The following is a 26,430-nucleotide window of genomic DNA, read 5'->3' on the forward strand; positions in this document are numbered from 1 at the left end:
GCATCTACAGTACATTTGCATGGTGAGAATGATGAAAATCTGACTTTAGTTTTACACATGTATGTTTTTTTGTCTCGTTTTTCTCTTAAAAGATTAATGTCGTGTTAAGTGTACTGTGAATTGTTACTGTACGGTTTGTCTTTTACCTGCCTGCAAAGTAAATTTCCCAGGTGGGACCGTAAAAGAAGTATAATTGTTGTTAGTCCTTAATAGCAATAGTCCTTTATTTAACCAGCAGAAAACTCATTTACAATCTGGACGAGAGGTTTACACATCTGCGGTACAGAAGAACAAACAGGAAAAATGTAAATAACATAACAGGCCAGGGCAGTGTCAACAAGTGCAAGTGCTGAACGGAAACGATTTATACAACAGAAAGGAAGACGGACAGTTTCAGCTCTCTCTGCAGGCTGTTCAGTCACTGGCAGTGGCTTAATTAAAAGGACTTGCATCCAGACTCTGTAGTTCCTTTTGAGAGATCAGAAAACATCAGGGATGGTACAAATGAGAAGATTATTCAGCCTTTGGGCGTTTCGAGAGGTTCAAGTTGATAAGTTTATTTTTATGTTTACGTTTTAAACTGTAGATGATACAGAAAGCTGTGATGAATTATTAAGATGGGATTCCATGGCAGCAGTGGGAGTAACCAGACTGATCTTGAAAATAACTTGCAAAGTTACTTCACAGTATGACACACCATCTCATACTCAGGGGCTGATAAAAAGTGCTTGGTGTTTAAAGACAGAGTGAACTGCTGGTTTGGTTTCCCATTGTGCACAATTTCTGCCTGTCCTTTAAAAAAAAAAAACATTGAATAAAAACTACAGCAATGAAAAAAGAAAATGTGTCCTGCTTTAAGCAAATTTAAAGAATTATGCCAGATTTGACAACGTGTCCTTTGAACAATGTGAGGTTTAAGTTGCAGTTCAGTTTTCTTTGTTGTGCAGATTCCTGATGGTGTGGCGGGCCCTCTTGTGCACAAATGAAAAGCCCAGGCTGAATGATTGCTTTTGCAGAAATAACACACTGTGGTTCCCCATGGCTGCACCATCTCTCGCTGATTTTCATACTGCTGAGTCCTGCTCCTCCCCCAGTAGGTCTCCACAGCTGCTGCTCACCAGCAGCAACAAGGGTCTGAAACAAGAGAAGGGACATGAAGGAGGCCAGCACATAACACACACACAAAGAAAGTCATGTTCAGTCCATGTGTCCAATTTTCAGATCCTTTGCTTTTATTCTAGATGCTGTTTAAAGTTGCTGATTAAATGCTGTTTAAAATGTGGTAACAAGTTTATTTGATCAAGTTAGCTGCTTTCAGGTTTGTTGCACATTTTTATTTTCGCCCATATTTGGGAAATACATCTAACACGCCGATCTTAAAGCATGCCCCAGGGTGTCCAGTTTGTAGGAATTTAATTCACATTTTACAGCGGAGTTTCCTTCTTCAGAATGTCCATACTGTCTTTTCTCAGAAAGTTGCTTGCATAAACATACCGGGATCAGATCGAAAATAAAGGTATACGTTAAATCAGGGCTTATAAATTCTTCTTTGGATTTTGAACGATACAACTTTTGGACTTAGTGGGTTCTCTGTCATTACAGCAAAGAAGCTGAACTTGGCTAAAAGTTTATGCACTCATACATTCTGGAGTCAGTTTCCTTTATTTACATGGATGGAGAGTATGGCTCCACACCCTGCAGCTTTTTAATATATACTCTGTAATGACAAAGAGCCAAGGGGCCAGCAAAACTGAACAGAATGTACTGTTCCATTTGGTCTCTGAGATGTCTGTTAGCCATTCCCTAAAAGGCCAGCCCAGAGCTGCACTGGGATGCTCCTGGGTCCTAAACCCGCAGAAAGTCCTAAAAATGCTTTATGTGGTTAGTTAAATGTGTACACATTACTGGGTAATTAATGAGATTGTCTTGATTAATTAATGCCTTGTTTTTCCTCCAAAGGAAAAACAAAAAGTAATTTACACAGAATGACCCAGATCAGTGAAAATCCTGAACAGTAAATTGCTGTACTTTAAGTGGTTTACAATTGAATTCTTAATAATGCAATTATTATTACATATGAAATACACTTGGAATCATTTTATATCATGCTATACTGACACAGGCTGCATGAAAGTGTGTTTTTGTTTTTGGGTTTCCTCTTACTGCAGTACAGGACAGCACAGACTGTACTGCAGACTGAAACGTCACATGCCACAACATCTGTGGCTAATGGCAGGCTTCCAAATACTTCTAGCTCCTCATGCTCAGATGTAACGTAGATAATATGAAACAGCCCATCTTGAAAATAGCAACATTTATATGACATGAAAAGGTATGGAGATTTTCCAAAAGGCATTTTACTGCTTGAGAATCAAACGTCAAAACCCCTTACCTCTGCAGTGCTGTCTGAAAAAAAATAACAGTTGATTTCCAGGAGGGAAATGTTATGCTTCCCATCTCCTTAGTTAGGAACTAACAATGTGCTTCCCTACATCTATACATTGTCTAACCGCTTCCAACAATGGGCTTGTTAAGAAAAAAATACAATAAGAAGAAATGCCTTTGAATACCACAATAGCCAACAGGAGAAAACACCCTCTCCTAATTGTCCAAGGGCTGTAAGTGAGTGAAACAAACCTAGAATACATTACTATTACTGTTGTTACAATAATCATTTTAATTAATCAATGCTCCTCACAATTTGGGCCTTGTCCTTCATGTTATCTTTTATTTTGATATGCTGTATTTCTCTGTGTGTGGAAGGTAAACTCGAACAGCCTAACTAAAACATATTGTTACACTTCGACAACTGCGCATGGCCTGTAGTGTCCTGAAAGCCACTTACAGCAACTTTTCCAACGAGGCAATGTCTCTTTGGTACAAACAGTAGCAAACAGGTGAGGCCACAGAGCTTTTTGTGAGCCACCCCACGAACACAAACTCTCTAATGCCCCCCATTAACCACCTGAAGTGTACTTTTTCAAGTATTGATGAGATCAAACATTTTAAAAGACTTCCCCATGTAGCATACATGAACATAATTCGTTCCTGGGAGAAAACTACGCCACTAACTTCTTTTCCCGCGACGCGTCTAGAAATCGGAAGAGAAGCAGGCTGCATACTTGTTACGCTTCGGTTTGTATTTTAAAATAAACACCACACCTTTTAGTGTGAGGGCAAATGGCAGACGTCATTCCAGTACCAACTGTTCCCCTTTCACACAGGATGAATCAAAAGTACAAAATAATTCAGGTATAAATGCCGGAGCTCCTCGGCAAGATCAGGAGTTATTTCTTTTAGGACAATCTTACCCTAAACAGTATTTTTTTTAGACTAGTAAGCAGTTGGTCAGAACATAACCTCAACAGAAGTGGTTACTGATATTTATTTACCCTTGCTCCTGACATCCCTAGCAAAAAAAGGGGCACAATTTTGTACACGGAATGCAGACTGGCGCTATCTGCTTCACTTTGTCAATAATGATAAAACACCGAGAGCTGTAAAACTCTTCCCCGATAGCGTAAAAAACGTCAAGAACTATGAACAGAACGTTCTCGGGTGTTTCAACAGTAAGGTAACTTGTTTGTATGCCAAAAGAAAAGGGTAAAATAAATCATGAAGAATATAAGCACCTTCAATTTGCACAGGAAGGTGAACATAATCATGTTCAACCCTCACTGCATTCAAAAAACAGAGACTGAGATAAAGTATAGATTTAAAAAAATATATATTAGGTGTAATACAAATGTATTTTACCCAATATTGCGTAAAAGGTGAAGCCTTTCCAAAATACAGAGGAGATTATTTGTAACATTGTAGCCTATTAAAGGTGCTGTGGTGTCTGGTGTGACTGCTAGCAATTCTTCTTTCCGCGATACGTTACCTAAACAGAAAGCTGATGAACTGATCACAGTGTATTTATGTCTAATTTAAGCAGAGGGTCGTTTTTCATCATTAAACACAACACTGTGCTTCTCTAAGTGTCTCGAGAGCTTTAATTCTGAGATTTTAAACATATATGTGAGACGCGAAACCCGAAAACTGTACGATTTACCTAACCTTCCGAGAGGCTTCTGAAAGTTTCACTCTGAAACTGAACTTCTGAAATCGCCTAACGTAACTCCATTGCCTGTTACCTTTTTAAAACAAGTGTGCGGTAGGAATTTATCTGCGGGATTTTAAATGAAAATCATTCATTCAGATAAAACGAGCGAGAAGACAATGATCAATTCTGAAATGGTGGGCAGTAGGACCAGCCGCAGTCTTCTTTAGTCGGAGCAAGCTAAGGCTCTGTTTCACGCCGTGTCAGCTCTCGCTATCAAGGAGAAACCCTAACCCACTAATGTGATTGATCGCATTTATCGACCGGTTCTAGATTAACAATATTCTCAAGTACAAGACAATCGCAAGAAGAAACGGCTAAATGCATTAACGGTGTTGCTGTCTGTCCCATACTGCGTTCAGGTTTATACCAAGTAGTGTGTTTACTGCAGTTACTTCGTGTCTAACAACAGAAATCATTATAAACTTATCTGCAAACTTGCAGCTTCAACACACTCGCTTGATGTAATATCCAAGTTTTCCTATAAATTGAAATGTTGATAGACGAAGAGCAGAGTTTAACATTTTTAAACCGAATGTGCATGAGCTTTTAGATCGATACGTTCAAGCAAATATCGAACACATTCGAAAAACCACGTTACGAGAAATGTTGAAGGTAAAAATCCTTTTCATCTCTTCATTTTGGATAAAACGGTTGGATTAATTTTTACGCATTACAATACTTAACTATACGTAGGTTTCTATGGTTTGCATCAGAGTGCATTATTTGTTCCACTAATTATAAATATTAGAAAACCGGTAACAAACGTCGTCGTGCAGATAACATATAGGTAGTGCTTAGTATGCAACATCGTGTCATTCTTTAATGGGGAAAAATCTTAAAAGTGCTCATACACATTGCTGGACTGGAGGATATAGACACCGCTGAACGTGTTTACAACCGAGAGTTATAGTACATGCAATTACAAACACTCGGTATACTCTCTTTATTAGCCGTCTCGCTTTAAGGGTTCGGAAACAGTAACACATAACTGCATGAAAGCCCGTTCGCTGCTCACAAAACAAAACCCCGGTTCACTACCATCCCAGTACGCACTCCCTCAAACCTACGTGCAAACTGGGGTAGACTCGCGCTGTTCTTACAGCAGCAACCGGGGAGCTGGGGGTCGCAGCCACCCCCTTCCCCTCCCCATTTCCACAGGCGAGAGAAATGTTACCGGGCAGGACAGAACGTTGGAAACGTGCGCTGGAGGCTGATTGGCTGAAAAGTCAGCGCACGGGGGGGGGCTCGGAGACGGACGGCCGTGTCGTATTTAAGCGGCCCTGCGCCAATAGTCTGTGCAGTACCAGCTGTGGTACGCGACGGCAGCACTTATACGTTATGCTTGGGCATTAGGAATTCAGCCGGATAGGAATACCCGCAACCCAGTTTCAACGTTGTAAGTATTGTATTACATCGTTTTGTTTGCACTTCTGTTTCTTCACTTTAATCCCATGCGTTATACTTATGTTTTCGAGTCCAATTTGCATGGTACAAACAATGACCATATGTTTTCGCTTGATTAGCATAGCTCAAGCTATTGAATACATCGATTTTGCGTACCCATGCAATACGTTAAAATGTTCATTTTGTATGTAGCTGTGGATTAATAATTGTTTCTCTCTTGGTGTTTTATATAGCTGTATCGAGAAGCCGAAAGATTTCGGAACTGGAGACTTGGATTTCTTTTTTGTTTCGAACAAGTCATGCCTGCATTTAGCGCACCTCTGAGCCCGTACGAAAGTTTTCCTCCTTCACCAACGGCAGACAGCAGCTCGAAGAGACTATCGTGGGGGAAACTAATGCAGAAACTTACGGATTTCAGCGGCTCGAACCTCAGTCACAGCTTCGACTCGGACGCCGAAACCAGCAGGAGTGATTTTTCAGATTCTGGTGAGATTCTCGTCTTTTCCGAGTTGCAAACGTTTCTGTCGCGCTTACCTGCACTTGTCTTTCGTTGAGATTTAGAAATCCTACTCTTAATTTATTGAAGCGTCTTAGTTGCTTTAACATTGTTCAGTTAAGCAAACTCTGGCCTGTGATCTCCCTAAACATCTACAGACCGAAAGGGAACATTAGGTGGCTGGATATTTTTTTTTCCTTCTGTCGCTTTTTAACCGATTAGGCCCAAATAAGTTACCCTTATTAATGGTACTGGTCAATCAAAGCCATTGAAAACCCGCCAGCACATTACCGCCGGTCCAGATTCCATCCTGACTCCTGTTTTCCTTTCTCCCTCTCTAGGATCCGTAGAGCTAGACCAGACCTCGGCGTCGGGGTCGGACCTGTTCTTCGACCCCGCGGAGGAGGCGCTGTGCTCGGAGGTGGTGGGCCTGATCGAGCGCAGCCTGACGGAGGCCAAGGGCGGCGCCCTGAGATGCTCCCGGCTGCTCATCCCGGGCCAGCTCCTGGAGCACGTGGGGCAGGAGCTGCTGCACCTGGCCGCCAGCGAGCCCTGCGGCTTGAGGGGGGCGCAGGTCGACCTGTACGTGGAGCACGGCGACGCCTGCCAGAGCATCGAGCAGATCGCCGTGGACCCCTGCCTCGTGCCCACTTTCCAGCTGACGCTGGTGCTCCGGCTGGAGTCCGGGGGGATCTGGCCGAGGATCCAGGATCTCTTCGCCGCCCGGTCTCCGGCGGCGGCGCCTCCTCTCAAACACGCCCTGAGGCTCGGCACTGGCTTCCGGGTGATCAAGAAGAAACTGTACAGCTCGGAGGAGCTTCTCATTGAGGAGTGTTGAGGGGGGAATGTGGTCGGTAGATCGGGCCGTGCCGCTTGTTGGACTCCGCTCCTCCTCGTGCCTCTGGAGGTGGGAGAACCAAGCAGACCCACCGCGAAGCCGGCTGTCCCTGGCCTTTTGTGTCTGTTTGGATGGGAACGCAGGGTCCGTGGAACAGCTGTTGGTACAGGCTTTGTCGAAGGCCCTGTAGCATGAGGTAGTACTACCAACATGTCCGCCCTCAGTGTGGCCTGTTGGTGCTACTGCCTCGTGGCTCCAGGGTGCCTGGGCTTGTCGGTCGAGCCTGCACTTCCTCCACAGGTCCGAGAAAGCATTGGGTGCTCCAGTTCTCTCTCCCCCACCCCCCCCCAAAGAAATGCAGGTTAGGGTTAATTGGCTACAATTAAGAGCCAAAGAGCCCCTTTCTGGGGAAGTATCAAAGGGACTTCATACCTGCGGGGGGAGGTTGTCTCAGTACTGACTGGGCATTTAGAGAATTGCATTTAAATGCCCTGTACTCCACTGTGGCCTTTCAGATGTTCTTTGTGAATGTTTTTTAAAACAAATTCCATTATGATGTTGTCCAGAAAAGCACAGAACTACAGATCTGTGCTTGTGAAAACACTGAAGTATTTTTTTTAATGGGTTTTAATGCATTGAGCAGCTGGCTTCTGGAAAATGCATGTTGTTGCACTGTTTTTTTTTTAAGCAGATTTGGTAGCAGATCAACATATGTACCTGGGAACAAAGAAATGTCCAAATGCAACATGGTTTACTCGAATACATTTTAATGATGTCTTTGTTTTCAGTTTATTACTAGATTATTTTTTTTTACCTCAAGTCTGTTTCAACCACAAAGTGGCAGCTCTACAAAGTTGAGTTACAAAGATCAGAACAACTGAAGCCCTTTATTGTATAACTGCACTCTTAAATGTTCATGTAAAATGGATGCTTTCTGCATGGCTCACACTGTCTTGTTCAGTGTGTAATCTTGATGCACTATTACCACCATGTATTGGACAATTTGTTTTTTTTGGAGGACTTCGGTTGTTGTAAGACTTGATTCTTTGAAATTGAGCCATTTCTACTTTTGTATTCCTTGTGCACCAATGCCTGTGTTGTTCACAGTGCTTATTTATTTGATATTCAAATACCTAGGCTGTACTGTTTTGTACTTTTTTTTTTTTAAAAAAAGGTGAAAGAACAATAAAATATATTTTCAAACAATGACACTTCTTTTCACATCTGCCCTACTGTATACATGAATGTTTTCTTCTTTTAAAAAAAGAACCAGTGTTGTGTGGTTGCATAGTGCTTGATGCAAATGTGCACTAGAAAATCCAATTCAACAAAGTTAACATAGACAGAGACTGGCAATTAGTGTTACAACCATATTCCAGATATTGAGAACTTGAATGTATCCTCTCACTAGATGGGTGTGTGGAATGAATCATGAGACGGAATTCAGAATATTCCAGATTAAATATTTGGATGTGGAAGAGTGGATGCAACCTTTTTTTTTTTCTAGGTGGTGAAGCCATTCCTTTGAAATGTCAGGAGGCTGCAGTTTGTAAATTCTGATGTTTAATGACTCCCTAGCTTTAAATGTCAGGATTTACAAACCTCAATTTGTTCAAACTCCTACATTCTTTTTGGTTATAGAAGGCCAGCATTAATCTTGGGTACCAAGTGTGAGGATTTATTCAAATCTGCATTCTCCTATATTCCTTACTGCAACAGTTCAAACTACTCTTGCAGCATACAATGGATAATTCCATCCAGGGAGTCTGGTTGCAGTCACTAATTGATCTGAGAATGATCTGATTATTGGATATTACTGGAAAGAAACAAGGATATCTGTTTCGAAATGGCTGAGTAGCTTTTGTTCCACAGTCCTATAAACCCAAGTGTAATCAAAAATGAAAATATAAAACGATTCCACTAACCAAAATTTTTTAATTCCATTTTGAAGTTTAAAAATTAAAATTTTAATTCCATTTTATTTTGTCCTCGCATCTGGCTTAGAAACGAGGATTACATCTGGGAAAAGTGATCCTGGTGTGAGTGTTTGCCTGTTTGTGTCTGTGCCTGCCAAGTGCTTGCCGGGGTAGGCTTCGTCTCCCCTGCGGCCCCAAATTGGACAAAGCGATCAGAAATGGACAGATGGATGATTTTCCCTCTGAAGAGAGCTCAACACATTGAACACCTCCACTCTGTTCCAGAACTTTCTGCACGACCTCTTAACTGCTTCCCACTATTTCATTCCAAGCAAAAGTACACCGTTCATGCAAAAAAGGGCGAAACATTTCAGTTTCAACCGAATGAGATCTATGGACAAAAAAAAAACCGCAAGGCTGTAACGGAAGACGGGTTAAAAGATCACAGGGAATATACTGCCGCTGCAACGCTTTGATCTGTAAAGATCCTGAGGTCGCGAATGTTATTGCATCATCTAAACTAGCTATTCCTGGCTTTACAAACAAGCCCTGCTTCTTAGTAAAGGTGGTGTAGAAAATAAAGGTTATCTTACAAAAATAACAAGCTATTTAATACCTTTTTATGTTTTCCTACATTTATAAACAATATATTTAGTAACAGCAACAGGCACAACAGAAAATATTAAAAGCAATCTCAGATGTACTATTGGGTAGAGAAGTCTGTCCTTCGACACGTCGCTTTATAGCCTAGGGAACAGTTGTTTAGGAAGCCGACGTCAGGAGACCTTGTAATAGCCGGTTTGTGCTTTACGTGACTCACCACAGCCCGCAGCTGTTTCTGCTGCGCAGCTCAACTGTACCAGATCAACAGTGTAAATGCGCCGGCAGACCAAGAGTTTTCAGAGGGTATGAAAAGCACCAGCCGAATCGCGTTCTCAAATAAGATACTCCTCTCTCAAAAAACAGATAAACTGTAATTTAAAAAGTAGAAAGAAATAAGCAAATAGAAATGACACAATATCTAGAGAACGCTGAATCAGTTACGCAGACCCCGAAATGATGACGTAAACTGCTTATCACATCCCGCATTCTTACAGTTTAACCTATGTCTGAAAGTTATTAAAAACTGTTTTCTTGTCTTTAGTCTCGACAACCTCAGATTATTTCACCGGACCCTGGCACTGGTAAACGCTCCTGTGACACATGCACCAAATCACGCATCAGCTAGTTCGTCCAAACGTGTGTTGTCTTGTTTGCACTGTGAGCAGGAAAGCTGACGAATACGTTTTTGGGAAATAAATCCTTCGAATGAGGTCAAAGCAACCCGGCAGCGCTGGTCTCCAGGAGGAAACCCAGGCGAACGTGCGCAACCGGTGGTCTCCGAGCCCGATGGACGGGGGTGCGGCAGTTTTCCGCAGGAGGTGTGCGCGGGAATTCCCACAATTAACCCTATTCATTATCCCGCCTCTCCTCTCCCCCACGCCTGCCAGAGAATAATCACCCGAGTGATTCTTCTCCTTGTGAAGAAAACGGAGGCGCAAAAAAAAACCCTAACAGAACCGTTTTTGCAATCACACAGATTTTGTTTAATCTCCTGTCAATCGATCATACAGTTCTATAAAAATAACTGCAAAACAACGCGTAAATTTTATTCCGAAAATTATAAACTTTTTTTTACATTCAGAACATATCGTCTAAGAATATATACGATCTAAAATACTTGATATTATATATCCGTACACGCCTTATAAACACTCACCATCACATCTGTAGCATATTGTAGTTACGCTATCAATTGAATGAAGTGGGATTACATAATTATGAATAAATCATCTAACAACAGATAACAAGCAGAGACAAGGCTGAACTGCCTGCAAAAATATAGAACCATTTCGCTTTCAGGTGCGTAGACCCGAACTCACCTTTCAAAAGTAGCTGGTGAGTAGTTAAAATTTCAAGCAAATCCATCGTTGTTAGCAAGCAAAGCAAAATGTCCTACATCCACTATTTGTTTTCGGGACAATCGCACAACAGAAGAGTTGTATGACGTATTGTTTGCATCTTGTGCGATTATAAATTACACAAACATTTCGCAATATTTAGTTCCACCTTGCATTTTGGGTGCCGAATACACCACTGAAAATAAGTTATGTACACCCTGTTCTTCAAAGCTATTTGAATAAGCATACATCCCATATTAATTTAAACAAATATGTGCTTCAGCAGAGTTCTTTACACGTCAGCACAGAGAAATACATTTCCTGTTGGTGGCATGCTTCTAAAACTTGAGTTAGGTTCTGAAAAGGTCTGATGGAATTGGAGTTGACTTCCATTCCAGACCAATTTCTATATTAAAGAACTGCTCTTATTTATACATGCTGCAAAAATGTAACCAATTTAAATTAAATGGAGACAAAATATCTTATTGTGAGGGTCTCAACAATATCTGTGCATCTTTCTCAGAAATTAATCATCTAATAAAAGCTGTTCAATAAAAATAAAGTTGAAAAATACGTAGTTTCAGGCTAGGCAAATTAATGATTAGAAGCTCTGAAGTCGGGTGGTTTTGAAACCCAACACTAAGTGCAGAAACATGTTAACAAAAAGTCTACGCAAGCAAGTAAATTAAAAGAATCAGTCGGCACTGGTGATTCAAGGGAAGCATGAACGAAAACTAACAAACAGGGATTCTTCAGCAAGAGGGTTAGGAACCACTGCTCTAATTTACAAAATATTTTCACCGATTTTTCTGCGATTCTATGAAATCGGACAGCTCTGTGTTCTCTGCTTAGTATTTGTGGCCTGAAGATGAAATGAGTCATTTCAAAATGTAAGTAAAAAATATATTTACACATTTAAATCACAGAATCCAGAGCACAGACTTGCGATAGTGGCATTATTTAATTGGTAATGCTCTGTTTCATGGTATAAAACAGACTTCTGTATTTCTAAAGAATGTTCTTCCTAAATGAAGCTGTCCAGCCACTGCACTGAAAAATTCACAATGTTTAACAGTTAAAAAAAAACAGGCATTGTGACTGAGTTAAGATGAACCAGTTTTTAATAAATACAGTATTTTACTGATGCAATTATCTTAAATACTAAGTGGCATACTTTAATTATTCAACACAAGCAAATTCACAGGGTACAATTTATTGAATCATAAAAGTAGGAAGCTAAATAATTTTTAATCTAGTCCCTGCATTGTTAAAATTACAACATATATACAAGAAACTACAGAAATAATGTTCATCTTTAACTGGCTCAGTCATCTAAGAAGAGTCCATTTTCCACATTATTTTAGAAACATTTAAAGGGAATATGGAGTCATTCTTAGCAGCATAATATGCCAATAAAAGATCACTGTTACAGAGTAATAAATTATTCCCAAATTATTTCCAGCTTCCGATTCTTGTTCTTCAGTCAGAACACACCAGTAGATCTGCAGGAATCCCAGCCTCATCCTACTTCCCAGATCTCCGAGATTACAGCCCACAGGGAGTACGAGTTCATTCTTCAACTACAAGAGTGATGTGGAAAGTGCAGCCTAACCGTTCTGGATTAAACATGCTGCTTCACGGACAATATGGCAGGGACTGTTTCCATGTTTGTGTGGTTTTGCAAACCAAATAGTGTGACGTTTTGGACAAGTAATTATATATATATAATGCAGTCCAACGAAGTGGCTCTTCTGTCATCACTGACCCTGAAAAACAACCCAAGGAAGAAAAGAAAATCAGTTTCAGAATGGCCATACAGTTTTCAGCTGGAGGAGAAAAAAAACCCTGAAACGATAAATGTAACACAGATAAACACAAGCACAAGGTGAACTTAAATTTCAGGACCCATAATTCCATGGTTTGCTATTCAAAGAAAATGGGATTTTTTTTTTCACCGATTTGCTCTTATTAATATTCAAAACCTAGAGAAAAAGACTTTTAAATCATCTCTAAGATGCTGCACGACAGAGGAAATAAGTATGAAATCCAGATAGTCATGGAAAGGCTTAAAACTTTGTTTTTCACCATTCAAAACTGAACAGCTCATAAATAAAGTTTCACAAAAACTTTGTGGCTGGCAAGAACAGAAAGTTTAATAAGTCTCCAGTGAATTCAGAAGAAGCGGGGGAAGACTTCAGTATTTGACAGATTCACTCTGCACTTGAACAAGGAGACTGAAGTAGTGCTGGGACTGTCAACGCACCTGTCTGGGTCAGGGTCATTTTTAACCATGTAATGAAGCCTGCACCTCTGAGAGCCTGCTGCAGCTGGGAGTGCCCATCTTCTGTGCCCTTTGGTACAGATCACTGTCTCCAAAATACCGAGCTCTGTATAGCAAGCCTTCTTCTGCAAGACAGTGAGAGAGCCATGTGGGAAAAACATAGAAACATTCAGACTGTACTATTTGTGCAGGACAGTTACACAAGCTGTTACAGTCTATTCGTCTGGCTACAGGTTCATATGCACAGAGTGTGGCTGTTTATCGCCTCCGAGCACGGAATATGTTTGGTTAGTATGAAGTAGTGTTACTGCAAATTCCCATCTTAATTTTCACACACAACAGCCACACACCCTCAAAAGCACCAAAACGTGACTGTGAACAGATTTCATTCACAAAACAAATGAATGTATCCCCAAGGTTTTTCCCGCAAATGGCAAATAACACCTGTGAAGGGTGCAAAAAAAAAAGAAAGAATTTGTCATCAACTCACTCTGTTGCTTTTCTTTCCAACAGTTGTTCCTAAGGTTAGAAATGTAATCGTCCTCTACGCTCCTGTCTATGTTTTTCAGGTTTACTCCAGTGTACTCCTCGGCAAAGTGCTCCCCCACGTAGTAAGGCACCTTCAGGGTTGCAGTGAGCCTCCGGTGAGTGTGCCCCACTGACCTGCATTTGGACAGTTAAATCCGGCATCGTTAGCTTACGAGTCACCAAGCATTCCCTCATTCAGAGTCTGGACAGCTGACAGACTGGCAAAGAAGGGAAGCAGGAAACCCCCTCTGTATTCATTTCTAATACCAGAAGGTTGGCACGTAATGCTGTTTTTATCACAGTACAAAACACAAACCTCAACACAAAAAGAAAAATAAATGTCTCACCCACAATCTCTCAAAGGCTCTTTCGAATCCAATCACATGGAGATGGGGGTAAAGAACAAACTGAAAATCTAAAATTGCTTGACCAATTAAGTCATCATTCAGAATGATTTTTGGTTTGTAGGAATCAGGTGTTACTTCAAATTCCTATTTTTCTTCTCGCACATAACGGCTAGCCAGCAGGCATATCACCCTGCAACTCACAACTGGCAACCCACTGAAGCCAAGGTGTGAGCCTGGTCAGTACCTGGATGGGAGACCTCCTGGGAAAAAGTAAGGTTGCTGCTGGAAGAGGTGTTAGTGGGGCCAGCAGGGGGCGCTCACCCTGCGGTCCATGTGGGTCCTAACGCCCCAGTATAGTGACAGGGACACTATACTGTAAACCAGGCGCCTGAGACGTAAAACCGAGATCCTGACTCTCTGTGGTCACTAAAAATCCCAGGGTGTTTCTCGAAAAGAGAAAAGAGTGTAACCCCGGCGGCCTGGCCAAATTTCCCATTGGCCCTTACCAATCATGGCCTCCTAATAATCCCCATCTATGAATTGGCTTCATTACTCTGCTCTCCTCCCCACTGATAGCTGATGTGTGGTGAGTGTTCTGGCGCACTATGGCTGCCGTCGCATCATCCAGGTGGATGCTGCACATTGCTGGTGGTGGAGGGGAGTCCCCATTACCTGTAAAGCGCTTTGAGTGGAGTGTCCAGAAAAGCGCTATATAAGTGTAATAACAATAATTATTATTACAAACCACAGAGACTCATCTAACAACAGATTTCATGCATGAAACACGTCAGATCCTGCACCGTTTAATTCCTTTTAAACTTATTTTTTTGTCTGAAATTGGTAGCTCATTTACTAGTGATTTGACTTGTCTAAATGGCTATGTAGTTCCATGTAGTTCCTGGTCTCCTCTCAAACAAATTCGAGTACACAACAGAGCAGTCCGTTTGGCCCATTGCACTCATTTGCTTCTGTCTCTTTATAGTTCCCTAACCACCACTGGTTGTACTGCAAACAACTCCCTGACCAAGAATGAACTTTCTTGAAACAGCAGCCCAAAAAAACATTTTGATTTGAAGTAGCCAATCAATCAAACTAAACCAACCTGTCACTGAGAATACACATGGTCGCAAATGAGAGGCAGCCAACACCCTCATGAAGCTCATTTGATATTTAGGAGCTCATTTAGTACATCAAGCCTCGTCTTGAAAGATGCCAGGGTACAAGGCTAGGACACAGCTGCGCATACTCTAACATCTCTTGGGTTGCAGGGCCTCTTGTTTTAAATGCACTCCCATGTGGTTTTCTGCCGTCTCTCTGACGGGTTTCACTATTGATTCTGAAGAAGGCCAATGGGTTAACCTTTAAAGTGTCTGAATACTTGAACCAGATCTCCTCATGTTACCCTCTGCTGAAATCTAAAAAGTATGATTCATTTTGAATTTTATTCCAGTTCTCTCTCGACCACCATAGCACTGTGCTTTCCAAAGGAGGAGGGGTCTCACGTGTGTGCGTGTGTGCGGGCGCTTTGAACAGAGCCATGGTTCTGAAGAAAATCCTATCCCAGGCAGTTTGGAGATCCTCAGATATTCATCATATTAGAAGTCTTGACTACTTCTGGGATAACACATCAGTGGGCAGTCAACAAACAGCAGATGCTCAAAAGGATGTCCCTCAGACAAAACAATAATTACATTGCAGACCGCAATGTTTTGTGTTGTCTGCCGGTGATAAGGTACGTGTCAGACCACTGAGGTGTGAATAAAAATGACCACAAATCAATTACCTTGTAAAACGGTTAAACAACGGTTAATGATGAGAAACATAAGAAGCATGAAATCTGAAGATATTATAGCCTTCTTTAAAACTCGAAAGTCGTTTAAAATTAATTTAAGCTTGTTAATAGCTCCCTCGGCAATGATAACCAGAAACCAATCATGTGCACTTTCTTTACACCCTACAGACAATGGCAGTCTGATTTTGCGCTATTTTACATCATCACCCTTTATTGTACCACGTCATCTTTTAAACAAGGAACCTGAAACTCTGTGCATGTTCCCAGTTACCAAAGACAGCAAAAGGTAAAACAGAGCATTCACTGTTGTGCCATACATTAAGTCATGTGATAAGAAGTGGTTTGTGAAAAGGTCATGGAAAAAAAAACTTGGCAGCACAACTGACACTATTAGCACTAAAAAAGGCAACTTTACAGTCCCTTGGGTTTCTGAGTAATGCTTTCCCAAAAAGAATCCAAATCTGTAGAAAACAGAATCTACATGTTTTTCAAATGTAATTCCAAGTGAAAAGGTGTTAATTTGGCAGATTAGATAAAGTATGGATTAACTGATTTCTTGAGCCTTTGAGATAACTGGCTCTTTTTATGAAATTATTGACAAAGTGTTGGTTAACTCAGTTGCATCAGGGTTTTTCCCCCTCCAATCATCAGTACCTTAAAGGAGAAGAGTTCAATCAATATGCATTGAGGTCCTAAAGTGAATAGCTGCAGACAGCTCCTAGTACATTAAGGAATTAATAGTCATCACAGAAAAGGCTCACATCTTTCAGGAACAAGTGAGGAAAGTGTTACTGAAATTTTAAATGATTAAATGATTGAGGTCAAACCTTTAGTGTTCTTGCTGCGCCTCACTCTGCTATTCCAATTACCTGATTAGCAAGTTGTGAAATATGGACATAGGGAGGTTGCACTAGTAATTTAGCAACGGGTTGTTAAAGTTACTCAAAGTGTAAAACCTAGATAGGAGTCCAGTATTTCACATCATCAAAAAAAAACCTGTAAAAAAGTGGAGTCCACGTACACAGGCCAATAAAGAATACCAGAAAATCGAGACTCACGGTCTGTGGCTGAGACTGTAGGGAGGGCTGGAGACCATCATCTGACTGAGTGCCGAGACGATGATGAGGATGAGGATGGGCATCAGCTGGACGAAAAGGGCCAGGCCCCCCTGTACGAGGCACAAACAAGAACTTCAGGAAGCCTGCGAGCGAGAGGAGGCCAGAGGCCCATCTAGCAGGCTTGATAGTTAATAGCTAATTGATCTGAAGATCCCATCCAGATATTTGCATCATGGAAACGTACAACCTTTTGCACAGAAAGTACCTCCTTATGTTCTAAATGCACTTCCCTTTACTTTCTACTTATGTCTCTCGCTCGTGTTTCACTTCTGATTTTGAATATCCTGGAGCGATCAAGTTGTTTCAATAATTGAACTATTCCACACTCAAGCTTAAAGAAATTTAAACCTGGGGCGTACCATTCATTTCTATCTTTGAGCCAATTCGATAGCAGCTATGCCCGTTTTGTAATATAAGGCCTACACAGAGCTGTCATACAGCTTTCATACTGACTAGGGAACGACACTTACACAAAATACCATATCCTCACATTTACATCACCAACATATCTGAATTCTGCCACCACTACATTTGTATGGATAATCGTTATTCAGTACTTAATTACAACTTCAGACTTATGCATAAGCACCTTATATCTTAAACATAATTATAAGTACAGCAAACATTGCTTGTTATATTGTACTTATGCATTAGTGATGCCTCTTCGTAGTGTGCTGAACACTGTCTCTTCATAGAACGTTTTAGTTAAGACAACTAGAATTAATGTAACCAACACAGTGCAAATGGATACATTTGCAACTATGAGGATGGAAATCAGTGAAAACACCTCTAAAGGTATATAGATGCATTTCCATCTCATTAATGAAATACCCAAAGAAGATGTGAAGGGCTTCATGTCCAATTAATCCCACAGCACTGCTGCTGGAAACTAAATCGGCACCGACCACAAACGCTTCAATATGGTTTGTGTCACTCCAGCAGGTTTCAGAACCAGCTCTGCTTGTCCGGAGAAAAACTGAATCAAAGAAAAGGTAAGACACTTACGTCTCCCTGCTGCTCTCTCCTCTCTGGCCTTTGGTGGTATGTGTAGCGCATTCGGCCATTACTGTACACGTGAACATTACCTTCGGAAGGGGGGGAGGGGGAGAATTTAGTATAACTACAATTATCAAGGATACATTAGTAAAACAAAAAGAGTAAAAACAAACAACTGAATTTTAAAAAGAAAATTGCACAAAGCCATAAAATTGTCATACAGCCACAGTTGCAAAGTGTTATTAACCCTGGAGCTCGGCTCTACAATGCTTGGATTTCTTCCATTAATAGATATGCCGGCACAACCTCTGCCATCAGTCTTCCATGCTCACAGTACGCTTTTAAAGCTTACAGTGGCTTGTGTCTTATAATCACATGTAGAAAGTCCAAAGTATTGCAATGAAAAGGCAAATCATTCATTTGAACCCCCCCCCCAACAACGCGCATCTCCATTATCCGTGTGTTTCCCTGGACCCGAGAGGAACTTACTGGAGGGGAAACCACCTCCGAAGAACATGTTGAAGAGGTCCTCGGGAGAAATGTCCGCCTCGAACCCGCGGTGGAAATCTGCGTGGGAGCGTCCGTGCCGGGACGCGTGGGCCTTCTCTTCCCCGTACTGGTCGTACTGTTTCCGTTTGTCCGCGTTACTGAGCACGGCGTAGGCATTGCCAATAGCTCCAAGCAGAAAAAAAACACACCTGAGCAACACTGAGCTAGAGAAAAGGGAGAGTTCACCTCCCCGACTCAAGCAAAGGGACTTGTAGAGTCAGGACATCAATATCTTTTTGTTACCATGTATATAAAGAAATATCAACGAACAGATTATTATCCATCATTTGCATGAGATTGATTATGGATCATCAATTAAAATAATAATAATAATAATAATAATAATAAACTTTATTTTACATAGCGCCTTTAAAGGTGGCTTCTCAAAGCGCTTTACAGGATGACAAAATGAGATGCTAAAATACAAAATCTGACAAAACCAAGGGCGTGCATTTCAATACAGGGACATCCAATTCTCTTTATGGCATTCAATGCCAAAATACGCTGCAAGAAGGAGCCAATCATATTATATTCTCTTGCAGGTTATGTTTTGCTGCCTCACCACTTTGACCATAAGGTCTGTCAATGGACATAATCACAATGAAAACAACTCAATGCTGACACCTACAGCCCACAAAAGAGAAACAGCAGGCAGCATCAATGCATCATTAGAAAAGCTGAATAGTTCTAAAATGAATCTTTATTGGTACACTTACCTTTAAATGCCTCGGTCGCTCCTGGGCAGTGGTTTTTATCTGGATGGAATTTCAGAGCCAGCTTTCTGTAGGCCTTTTTCAAGTCTTCGTCTGTGGCGTCTCTGCTCACCCCAAGAATCTCATAATAGTCTTTGCACTGTTTTATTCTGGACAGGGCACAAGATAAAAACAAATCAGGTTGTACTTCTTAACAACGGGTAGAATGCAGAGGCAACTCAAGCTGTGCAGAAAGGAAGCCGCAATGCCTGCATTAGCATTGCTGCCTCGGGAGGGTGGGCTCAATTCTGGACTTGGGGGCTATCTGGGTGGCATCTTTGTTTTTTCCTTGTGTTCATACGGGTTTTCTCCAGGTGCTGCAGTTTTCTCCCACAATCCAAAGACATGCCGGTAGGTTAAACGGCTTCTGGGAAAACCGACCCTGGTGTGAGCTGTAATGGACTGGCGTCCCAACCCGGGAGCTTCCTGCCTTGTCTCCGCTGCTTGCTGGTATAGGCTCTGGCTTTATGGATGCCTGATACTTGAGAAACCTCATGCTTCATGTGAACAGAATAAGGAGCTCAGGTAGCAATGCTTTCTGAATGGCGACACGGGAAACCACACTCAATAAATCTACCTCTTCACAGCATCCAGCTGTTCCGATGTGTAGCTTTTGCCCGTCTCTGCTGTCCTCTCCGCGCTGGGGGGCCTTCCCTCCTCGCCCCCTTTGCGGTGGCGGGGTCCCGCGCTCTCGCCCGGCCTGGGCTGCTGACTCTGGCCGGAGGGCTGCCCATTCTGCGTGATCGACTCGATCAGTGCTGCAAAGGCAGGTGATGATCGGATCGTGCACAGTTTGTAAGGCAGCACCCACCAGGCGCTTAACTTAAACTCCACAAGCCTTCCGTGTGCGAGAGAACTGAGAGACTTGGAAGTTAAATGAAAGACTGGATTCTAGAACTCAAGTGTCTGAAGGTTTGTTAATTAAGGTAACTAATAAAGGCCTTCCATCTCACTGCAAAGTGTTTTTGTCTAAGTCAAGTCTTTACAGAGTGCAATGTCTGGTACACACAAGAGTTATGAAACAGACAGGATACATATTTAATATTTCAGTAGTGAGTACCTGGACTGGAATATATCCGGTAGGTGGCACTGGATTATTGGAACAGACTGCAGCTTGCAGAACCAGACTAGGCTGAAAGTGCTTTGCAATTGGAACAATAGCATTACCCTTACATTGTCAATTAGCAAGCAGTCAGGCACAAAGCCACTTCCAAACTGGAAATGATTACAGCAATTAAGTACTTCGTTACACAAATGCCTAATGCACATGGCACTGGTAGCATTTAAACATTAATTAAAAAACCATTTCCTGCATTATGGTAACAATGAAATAAAAGTTACTCAAAAACAGCAAACCTTTGTCAATTAAATGTAGCAATTGTATTCATGATCACACTAATGAATGAGCTCCTAATATTACAAAAGTTCTAATGTGTATTTTATAACAGACCCCTAGGCCTTTTAAAAGAACATCTATGTCTCATCCGGTTAGATACTTAAATCAGAAGTATCCAAGTGCATTTCACAATCATTATCACAACATACTGTATGAAGATACAGAAACTGTGGAGACTACATTTCTTAAAACCTTCTTACAAAAATGTCAACACTGGTTATCCTAGTTACACAGAAGACATCAGAAATAAACCACATAACCTGAAAGAAATAAGTAGCCTATGGACCATACACATAGTGTAATTACAGGGACAGAAGCGGAAGAAAAAAGCTTACAACACGGCAGATAACCTTGGCACTTTCATTTGATTGCTGTCTCTGCTGCAAATAACCCTTAATCCTTAGCGATCTTTTTAAAACAATTCGTATTTCAGAGCTAATTAAAAGTACCCCTAAACTCCAAAAATGCTAAAGAGCGAAGGTGCTAAAATTCCATCACCATGGCTCAGGAAAAGTGATTGTGATGACTTTCTCCATCAGATGGATCAATATTTCTATTATTCTTGTGTAATTGCTATTGGTTTTAGTGATAAATCCTAAACGAAGAACGGATCAACATCAGGGAAACACCAAACATAAGTGAAACCTGTTTGTGATAGGATTACAGTAATGTGGCTGCAAAATCTCGTATATACTCCGAGCTCTCCGTTTACACATAATGGAGGGTTCGTTCTACACAACGAAAATGTTAGCAGACAGGAATTTATTTTTACTTTGACTTTTGTTTTGCAATAGATGTGTCACGTGGATGAAGTGTTTCTGACTTTCTCCTTCGCGAAATGGAAATACTAAACCTCGGGAGCGAAGATGTGTATCTCACCGCGATCATGTAAACAACAGTAAACTGGAATTAAATCCCATACAGAAGGGGAAATGCGGCAAAAGCCTAACTCTTTTGAATCATCTTCCGACAATTCTGCCTGTTTCAGACGCGAGGTAACGAAATGAGCTAAAAAAGCAAAGTTTTATGTAGAATCCCCCTAGCTTCAGAGAACAGAAAATGACAATCGGGTTGAAGCCAAGACGTTGAATCATTTAGCGAATCACAGGGTACACAATATTTAAGTTTTTTGTTACATATTCAGATTCCCAAATCACTCCCGCAATCCAATGTTATCTAATGTAGATAATTAACGTAAAATAACAGCAGATTATTAAACTAGGCCCGAGTGGGGTGTTCTCGGTCGAGTACACGGATGGTTATTTTAGGAATACCAATGTAAACAAAAAGCATATTTTCAACCATGCGAGAACATGAAAACACGCCCAAACCATAATATCAACCATACAATGAAATATTGTGCAAGTTTAGGAATGATATTTTCCTACCCCAGTCATTTTACAGACTTTAGACCTGGACATGGGGAATGTAGTTCACGCGAGGTGTTTTTCGTCGCCTACAAAGGCAGTAACGCATTAAAGACAGATTGGAAAAAATAAAGCCACAAAGATATGGGAAAAAAGCAGAACTCGGGTATATGGGAGATGCTTCTAACACACCAAAGCAAACACTTTCTTTGTGAACAAGTGAACAATATATAACTTCAAGAAACACAAACTACCAGAACACCTACCGAGATTTGCTAGCCGCTGAATCAGCACTGTTGGACGCTGGGAAACGAAGTCCATGAGTAAACGATCTGGTCTAAATTAGGGACAGCTGTACTTGACATTAAGTTCAAACTTGGACGGGGAACCGGATCCCTTTTTTCTTAAACCGTTCTTTTTGCGGCAATACAAAATAGATGTAATCCGCGCCGGACAACGGAGTCATACTCCTAAAAAAAACTACATCTACCAGCAGAGTCCTGTCTGCCTCAGCCCCTTGCGCCTGCGCTGTTTGGTGCCTCTGTCCCGCAGGGCCTCAGTCTCTCGGGCAGGATTAAAGCCCCAGCCAAGGGATTTGTGGCTTGCCAGCTGTAGTTCTTGAGTGCCCCCTCTTACCTTTTGTACTGTCTGTTGGAAACAGCTTCTGTGCCTTCTCTAGAAACCGAAGAGCTTTATCTGTCTGGTTATTCTTTATGGCCGCCGCGGCTATTTCAATGCAGCGCTCTGCTTCATCCCTGTTTGATTCCATCGCGGAAATAGCGAGATCTCCGCTGGCCGGTTCCTTCATATGACGTCACACAGCTACTGAGTTCGGGCACACTATTTAGACGTCAAACGACAAGAGCAGCCCAGCACATGACCGAGAGGTTAGTCTTCCTATCGCAGGTATTAGTATCGATGTAGATCGCTTTATATCAGACGTGTATACCGCAGGTAAAATGTAAAAGTTTATGCGAGGATATCTGTTAATATGTAAAACTTCTAAGGAAGACCTGTAAGACCTGAGTTTAATTGGTTAAACTCGTGGCAGATTGCCTTTTGAATGATGGCATTGCTGTATCTAAGATCCCCATGGTCACATTTGTTCCTGAAGCTGAAAAGAGCAGGAGTTCTGTGTCCGTCTCCAAGGTGCTCTGGCGGCTGTGTGGTGACGGATGGCAACCCAGACCGCGGTGTTGACCAAACACGGCCTCAACAGAAGAGAAGGAAGAAGAAACGCCCGTCAGCCCTCAGTAATGAACACCTGTCCTGGGAGGAGAGGCTGGCCGATGCCGTGACCCCTCTCTGGAGGCTGAGCTACGAGGACCAGCTGCGGGTGAAGTATGAGGCACAGAGGACAGTCCTGCTTCGGCTGTCTGCCCAGCTGGCGCAGGGAGCCGACCCGCTGTCCCCTCTGCCCTGGACCAGCGGCCAGCTGGGCTTCCCCCTGCTGCCCATCCTGCCCTCGCCTGTCACAGACGGGTACAGGAACAAGTCCACCTTCTCCGTCAACAGAGGGCCGGACGGCAACCCGAAGACCGTTGGCTTCTACGTGGGGACCGGGAAGGCCCGGGATATCGTCTGTGTCCGCGGAGACCATCTCCACAACATGCCGGCCAAGCACAAGCTGGTGGCGAGGTGCTATGAAGAGTTCATCCGGCTCTCCCCGTTGGAGCCTTGCCTCTTGTTCCACGAGGGAGGCCACTGGCGAGAGATAACCGTGAGGACCAACACAGCGGGCAGCACCATGGCCATTGTGTACTTCCACCCTCAGCGCCTCACGCAGGAGGAGGTCTGCGCCCACAAAGCGGCCCTGGCGGACTATTTCGCTCACGGCCCCGGGAAGGTCTGCCAGCTCGATTCGCTCTACTTCCAGGAGAGCTCCGGGACCCGCTGCAGCCACGAGGATTCGCCATACCAGCTCCTGCGCGGGGAGCCCCACATCTACGAGGAGCTCCTGGGGCTGAGCTTCCGGATCTCGGCCGACGCGTTCTTCCAGGTGAACACGGGAGGCGCGGAGGTCCTGTACCGCGCCGTCGGGGAGCGGGGCTTCGCCGAGGGGGCGGGCACCCTGCTGGACGTGTGCTGCGGCACGGGCGCCCTGGGCCTCTCCCTGTCCCGGAGGGCGCGGAAGGTCGTCGGCATCGAGGTGGTGGAGCAGGCCGTGCGGGACGCCCGGCACAACGCCGCGCTCAACGGCGTCCCCAACTGCCGGTTCCTGCCGGGCAAGGCTGAAGAGGTCCTGCCGGGACTGGTGCCCTCTCTGGGGTCGGAGCCGGACCTGCTGGCTGTGGTGAACCCCTCCCGCGCCGGGCTGCATTACCGCGTTACCCGGGCGCTGCGAAACTGCACTGCCCTCCGCCGGCTGGTCTACGTCTCCTGCAAGCCCGAAGGGGAGGCCATGAGGAACTTCCGGGACCTCTGTTGTCCCCCTGACGGGCAGAAGAAGCTCACTGGGCATCCCTTCGTCCCAACGTCCGCCACACCGGTGGACATGTTTCCTCACACCGCTCACTGTGAGCTGCTGCTGGTGTTCGAGAGATAGCGGACACATCATTCGGCAGGGGACCAGGGGGGCTTGTTCTCCGTAGAGAGAGCGAGAACAATTGTCAAGGCCGGCTTCAGCTTCTAAATTGTTCTTATATAAATTATTGTTGAGTGTAATTTCTGTTTGTGATGTCTTCATTTTTACGCCTGCACCAATCAGCTCATTCGTTGAAGCTTTATTGCAAAGGCGTTTGCCCGTTTTTCAGAACTCGAATTGGGGAATGATATTGTATTGTCAGTGACTTCTGCCCAAGTACCTCTTGGTTGAACATGGAATAACAGTCAATATTAAAATGAGAAATCTAACAATTTCCACATATATTCCACTAAATATTTGGTGTCATCGATAAATATGAATTCTTTAATAAAAAATATAGCAAACCTATAAGGACAAACTCTAATCTGATTCTTTTGTATACTCTGAAATCCCTAAGCATCAGATATTTTGGAACCAGTGTTTCTGCACCCTTGGGAGGATAATCCTCTTGGATGTTGAGACAGTTCAGGTAGAATTTTTGGATCTGAATGAGGTACAGTCCAGGTTTATTCCAATATGTCATCACAAATATTGACTGTGTATAAAAAAAATTAACATAATTATAATCATATAGAGCCCTTAAAGATTAATTTAATACTACTAATAATAAATACTTTGCTACTTAATAGTTGATCATTTCCCTAATGTCATATCACCCTGCAACTCACAACTGGCAACCCACTGAAGCTAAGCAGGTGTGAGCCTGGTCAGTACCTGGATGGGAGACCTCCTGGGAAAAACTAAGGTTGCTGCTGGAAGAGGTGTTAGTGGGGCCAGCAGGGGGTGCTCACCCTGTGGTCCATGTGGGTCCTAATGCCCCAGTATAGTGATGGGGACACTATACTGTAAACAGGCGCCGTCCTTCGGATGAGACGTAAAACCGAGGTCCTGACTCTCTGTGGTCGTTAAAAATCCCAGGGCGCTTCTCGAAAAGAGTAGGGGTGTAACCCCGGTGTCCTGGCCAAATTTCCAATTGGCCCTTACCAATCATGGCCTCCTAATAATCCCCCTCTATGAATTGGCTACATTACTCTGCTCTCCTCCCCACTGATAGCTGATGTGTGGTGAGTGTTCTGGCGCACTATGGCTGCAGTCGCATCATCCAGGTGGATGCTACACATTGGTGGTGGTGGAGGGGAGTCCCCATTACCTGTAAAGCGCTTTGAGTGGAGTGTCCAGAAAAGCGCTATATAAGTGTAAGCAATTATTATTATTATTATTATTATTATTATTATTATTATTATTATTAATGTACTCCATTGATTTGTACTTAACCCCTGTTAAATTCATGGTAAGCAAGGTATTTGCACACTAGGGGGCGTTAGCCTACTAAGTGTTGATTTTAATTTGTTGAATGGTGCTTAGTACTGTAATAATTGCATATTTTTCCTTTATAGCCCTTTATCAGCAGATGTTCTACATAATCATGCAGTCTACTATCTACTATCTACTACTATCTTTTGTGTTTATGGCCTCTTCTTCCAGGAAAACATAATGGCTCTGTAAAACAGCTCAATTTCAGCCTTGTGTACATTTTAAAACTCTCAATTGGGAAAGACTGTATTGGCTAGGACAACTGAAATTTACTTTCAATTGAAATCATTATCTCAAGAATGTATTTCCTTGTTTCTAGACACTGAGTACCTTCTACGCAGCACAAGGATGCATGGATGATACATTCATACCCGAGACAAAAATGTCTTCTTAGTGTCCAGAAGAAACATATATCAGCTGATTTCGCAGCTCTTACTCTGCATACATTACACTCTGCTAAGTCAACTGGAGAAGAGCCAACATACATTGAAAAGCATGGAAATGTTATAAGGCCAAGCTAATGTGAAGGATGCAAGTCACCGTAATAAAAATTGTGCTTTATGTGTGCTTATTGAACGTCAGGGGTTCCAGTGTTGTTTTCAGCATGGCATGACAAACAGAGGTGACTGCAGTTCAACTTCTGTAACAGTTTGTACTTAGTTGCATAATGGGAGGTGCTGTTGAAGGTTATTGGCATCGCCAGCCAC

The 26,430-nt window shown here is 42.7% G+C and overlaps 3 protein-coding genes and 1 long non-coding RNA gene across 8 annotated transcripts; 2 read left to right on the forward strand and 2 right to left on the reverse strand.

The window, feature by feature from the left end:
• Nucleotides 1-193: 193 nt before the first annotated feature.
• On the reverse strand, nucleotides 194-5,127 carry LOC148661234 (uncharacterized). 4 transcript variants are annotated; one of them, XR_015939481.1, is made up of 2 exons: nucleotides 3,163-5,127; nucleotides 194-1,134 (listed from the first exon to the last, which is right to left on the reverse strand). It is a non-coding gene; the product is annotated as an uncharacterized LOC148661234 (long non-coding RNA). The 4 variants fall into 4 exon arrangements; XR_015939478.1 differs by lacking the exon at nucleotides 3,163-5,127 and adding an exon at nucleotides 3,073-3,153; XR_015939479.1 differs by lacking the exon at nucleotides 3,163-5,127 and adding an exon at nucleotides 2,846-3,065.
• A 215-nt stretch (nucleotides 5,128-5,342) lies between these two features.
• ddit4 (DNA-damage-inducible transcript 4) lies at nucleotides 5,343-8,006 on the forward strand. The gene is made up of 3 exons (XM_088634673.1): nucleotides 5,343-5,501; nucleotides 5,743-5,995; nucleotides 6,347-8,006. The coding sequence occupies exons 2-3, from the start codon at nucleotides 5,809-5,811 to the stop codon at nucleotides 6,841-6,843; spliced, it is 684 nt and encodes a 227-aa protein (XP_088490799.1). The 5' UTR covers nucleotides 5,343-5,501; nucleotides 5,743-5,808; the 3' UTR covers nucleotides 6,844-8,006.
• Nucleotides 8,007-11,802: 3,796 nt separating this feature from the next.
• LOC148661236 (dnaJ homolog subfamily B member 12-like) lies at nucleotides 11,803-22,633 on the reverse strand. Of its 2 annotated transcripts, none has more exons than XM_088634659.1 (9): nucleotides 22,462-22,633; nucleotides 19,640-19,820; nucleotides 19,027-19,172; nucleotides 18,251-18,436; nucleotides 17,771-17,850; nucleotides 16,706-16,815; nucleotides 13,471-13,643; nucleotides 12,963-13,105; nucleotides 11,803-12,465 (listed from the first exon to the last, which is right to left on the reverse strand). In XM_088634659.1, exons 1-8 carry the CDS (start codon nucleotides 22,631-22,633, stop codon nucleotides 12,984-12,986), a joined length of 1,170 nt encoding a protein of 389 aa, XP_088490785.1. In that variant the 3' UTR covers nucleotides 11,803-12,465; nucleotides 12,963-12,983. The 2 variants fall into 2 exon arrangements, with proteins under 2 accessions (XP_088490785.1, XP_088490786.1); XM_088634660.1 differs by lacking the exon at nucleotides 22,462-22,633 and adding an exon at nucleotides 22,092-22,360.
• Nucleotides 22,634-22,888: 255 nt separating this feature from the next.
• trmt2b (tRNA methyltransferase 2B) lies at nucleotides 22,889-24,969 on the forward strand. The gene has a single exon (XM_088634657.1). It carries the CDS (start codon nucleotides 22,889-22,891, stop codon nucleotides 24,368-24,370), a length of 1,482 nt encoding a protein of 493 aa, XP_088490783.1. The 3' UTR covers nucleotides 24,371-24,969.
• Nucleotides 24,970-26,430: the final 1,461 nt, after the last annotated feature.

Source organism: Lepisosteus platostomus, chromosome 6 (assembly GCF_059453375.1).
Source record: "Lepisosteus platostomus isolate fLepPlt1 chromosome 6, fLepPlt1.hap1, whole genome shotgun sequence".
Lineage (NCBI taxonomy): Eukaryota > Metazoa > Chordata > Actinopteri > Semionotiformes > Lepisosteidae > Lepisosteus > Lepisosteus platostomus.

Excerpts from the sequence above, each read along its gene's own strand:
- ddit4 (XM_088634673.1), top strand. The coding sequence starts at position 5,809 with ATGCCTGCATTTAGCGCACCTCTGAGCCCGTACGAAAGTTTTCCTCCT. Across the intron at positions 5,996-6,346 it reads GAGTGATTTTTCAGATTCTG|GATCCGTAGAGCTAGACCAG; the intron begins GTGAGATTCTCG and ends CTCCCTCTCTAG.
- LOC148661236 (XM_088634659.1), bottom strand. The coding sequence starts at position 22,633 with ATGAAGGAACCGGCCAGCGGAGATCTCGCTATTTCCGCGATGGAATCA. Across the intron at positions 19,821-22,461 it reads TCCAACAGACAGTACAAAAG|CACTGATCGAGTCGATCACG; the intron begins GTAAGAGGGGGC and ends CTGCCTTTGCAG. Across the intron at positions 13,644-16,705 it reads TACAGTCTCAGCCACAGACC|GTCAGTGGGGCACACTCACC; the intron begins GTGAGTCTCGAT and ends GTCCAAATGCAG.
- trmt2b (XM_088634657.1), top strand. The coding sequence starts at position 22,889 with ATGATGGCATTGCTGTATCTAAGATCCCCATGGTCACATTTGTTCCTG.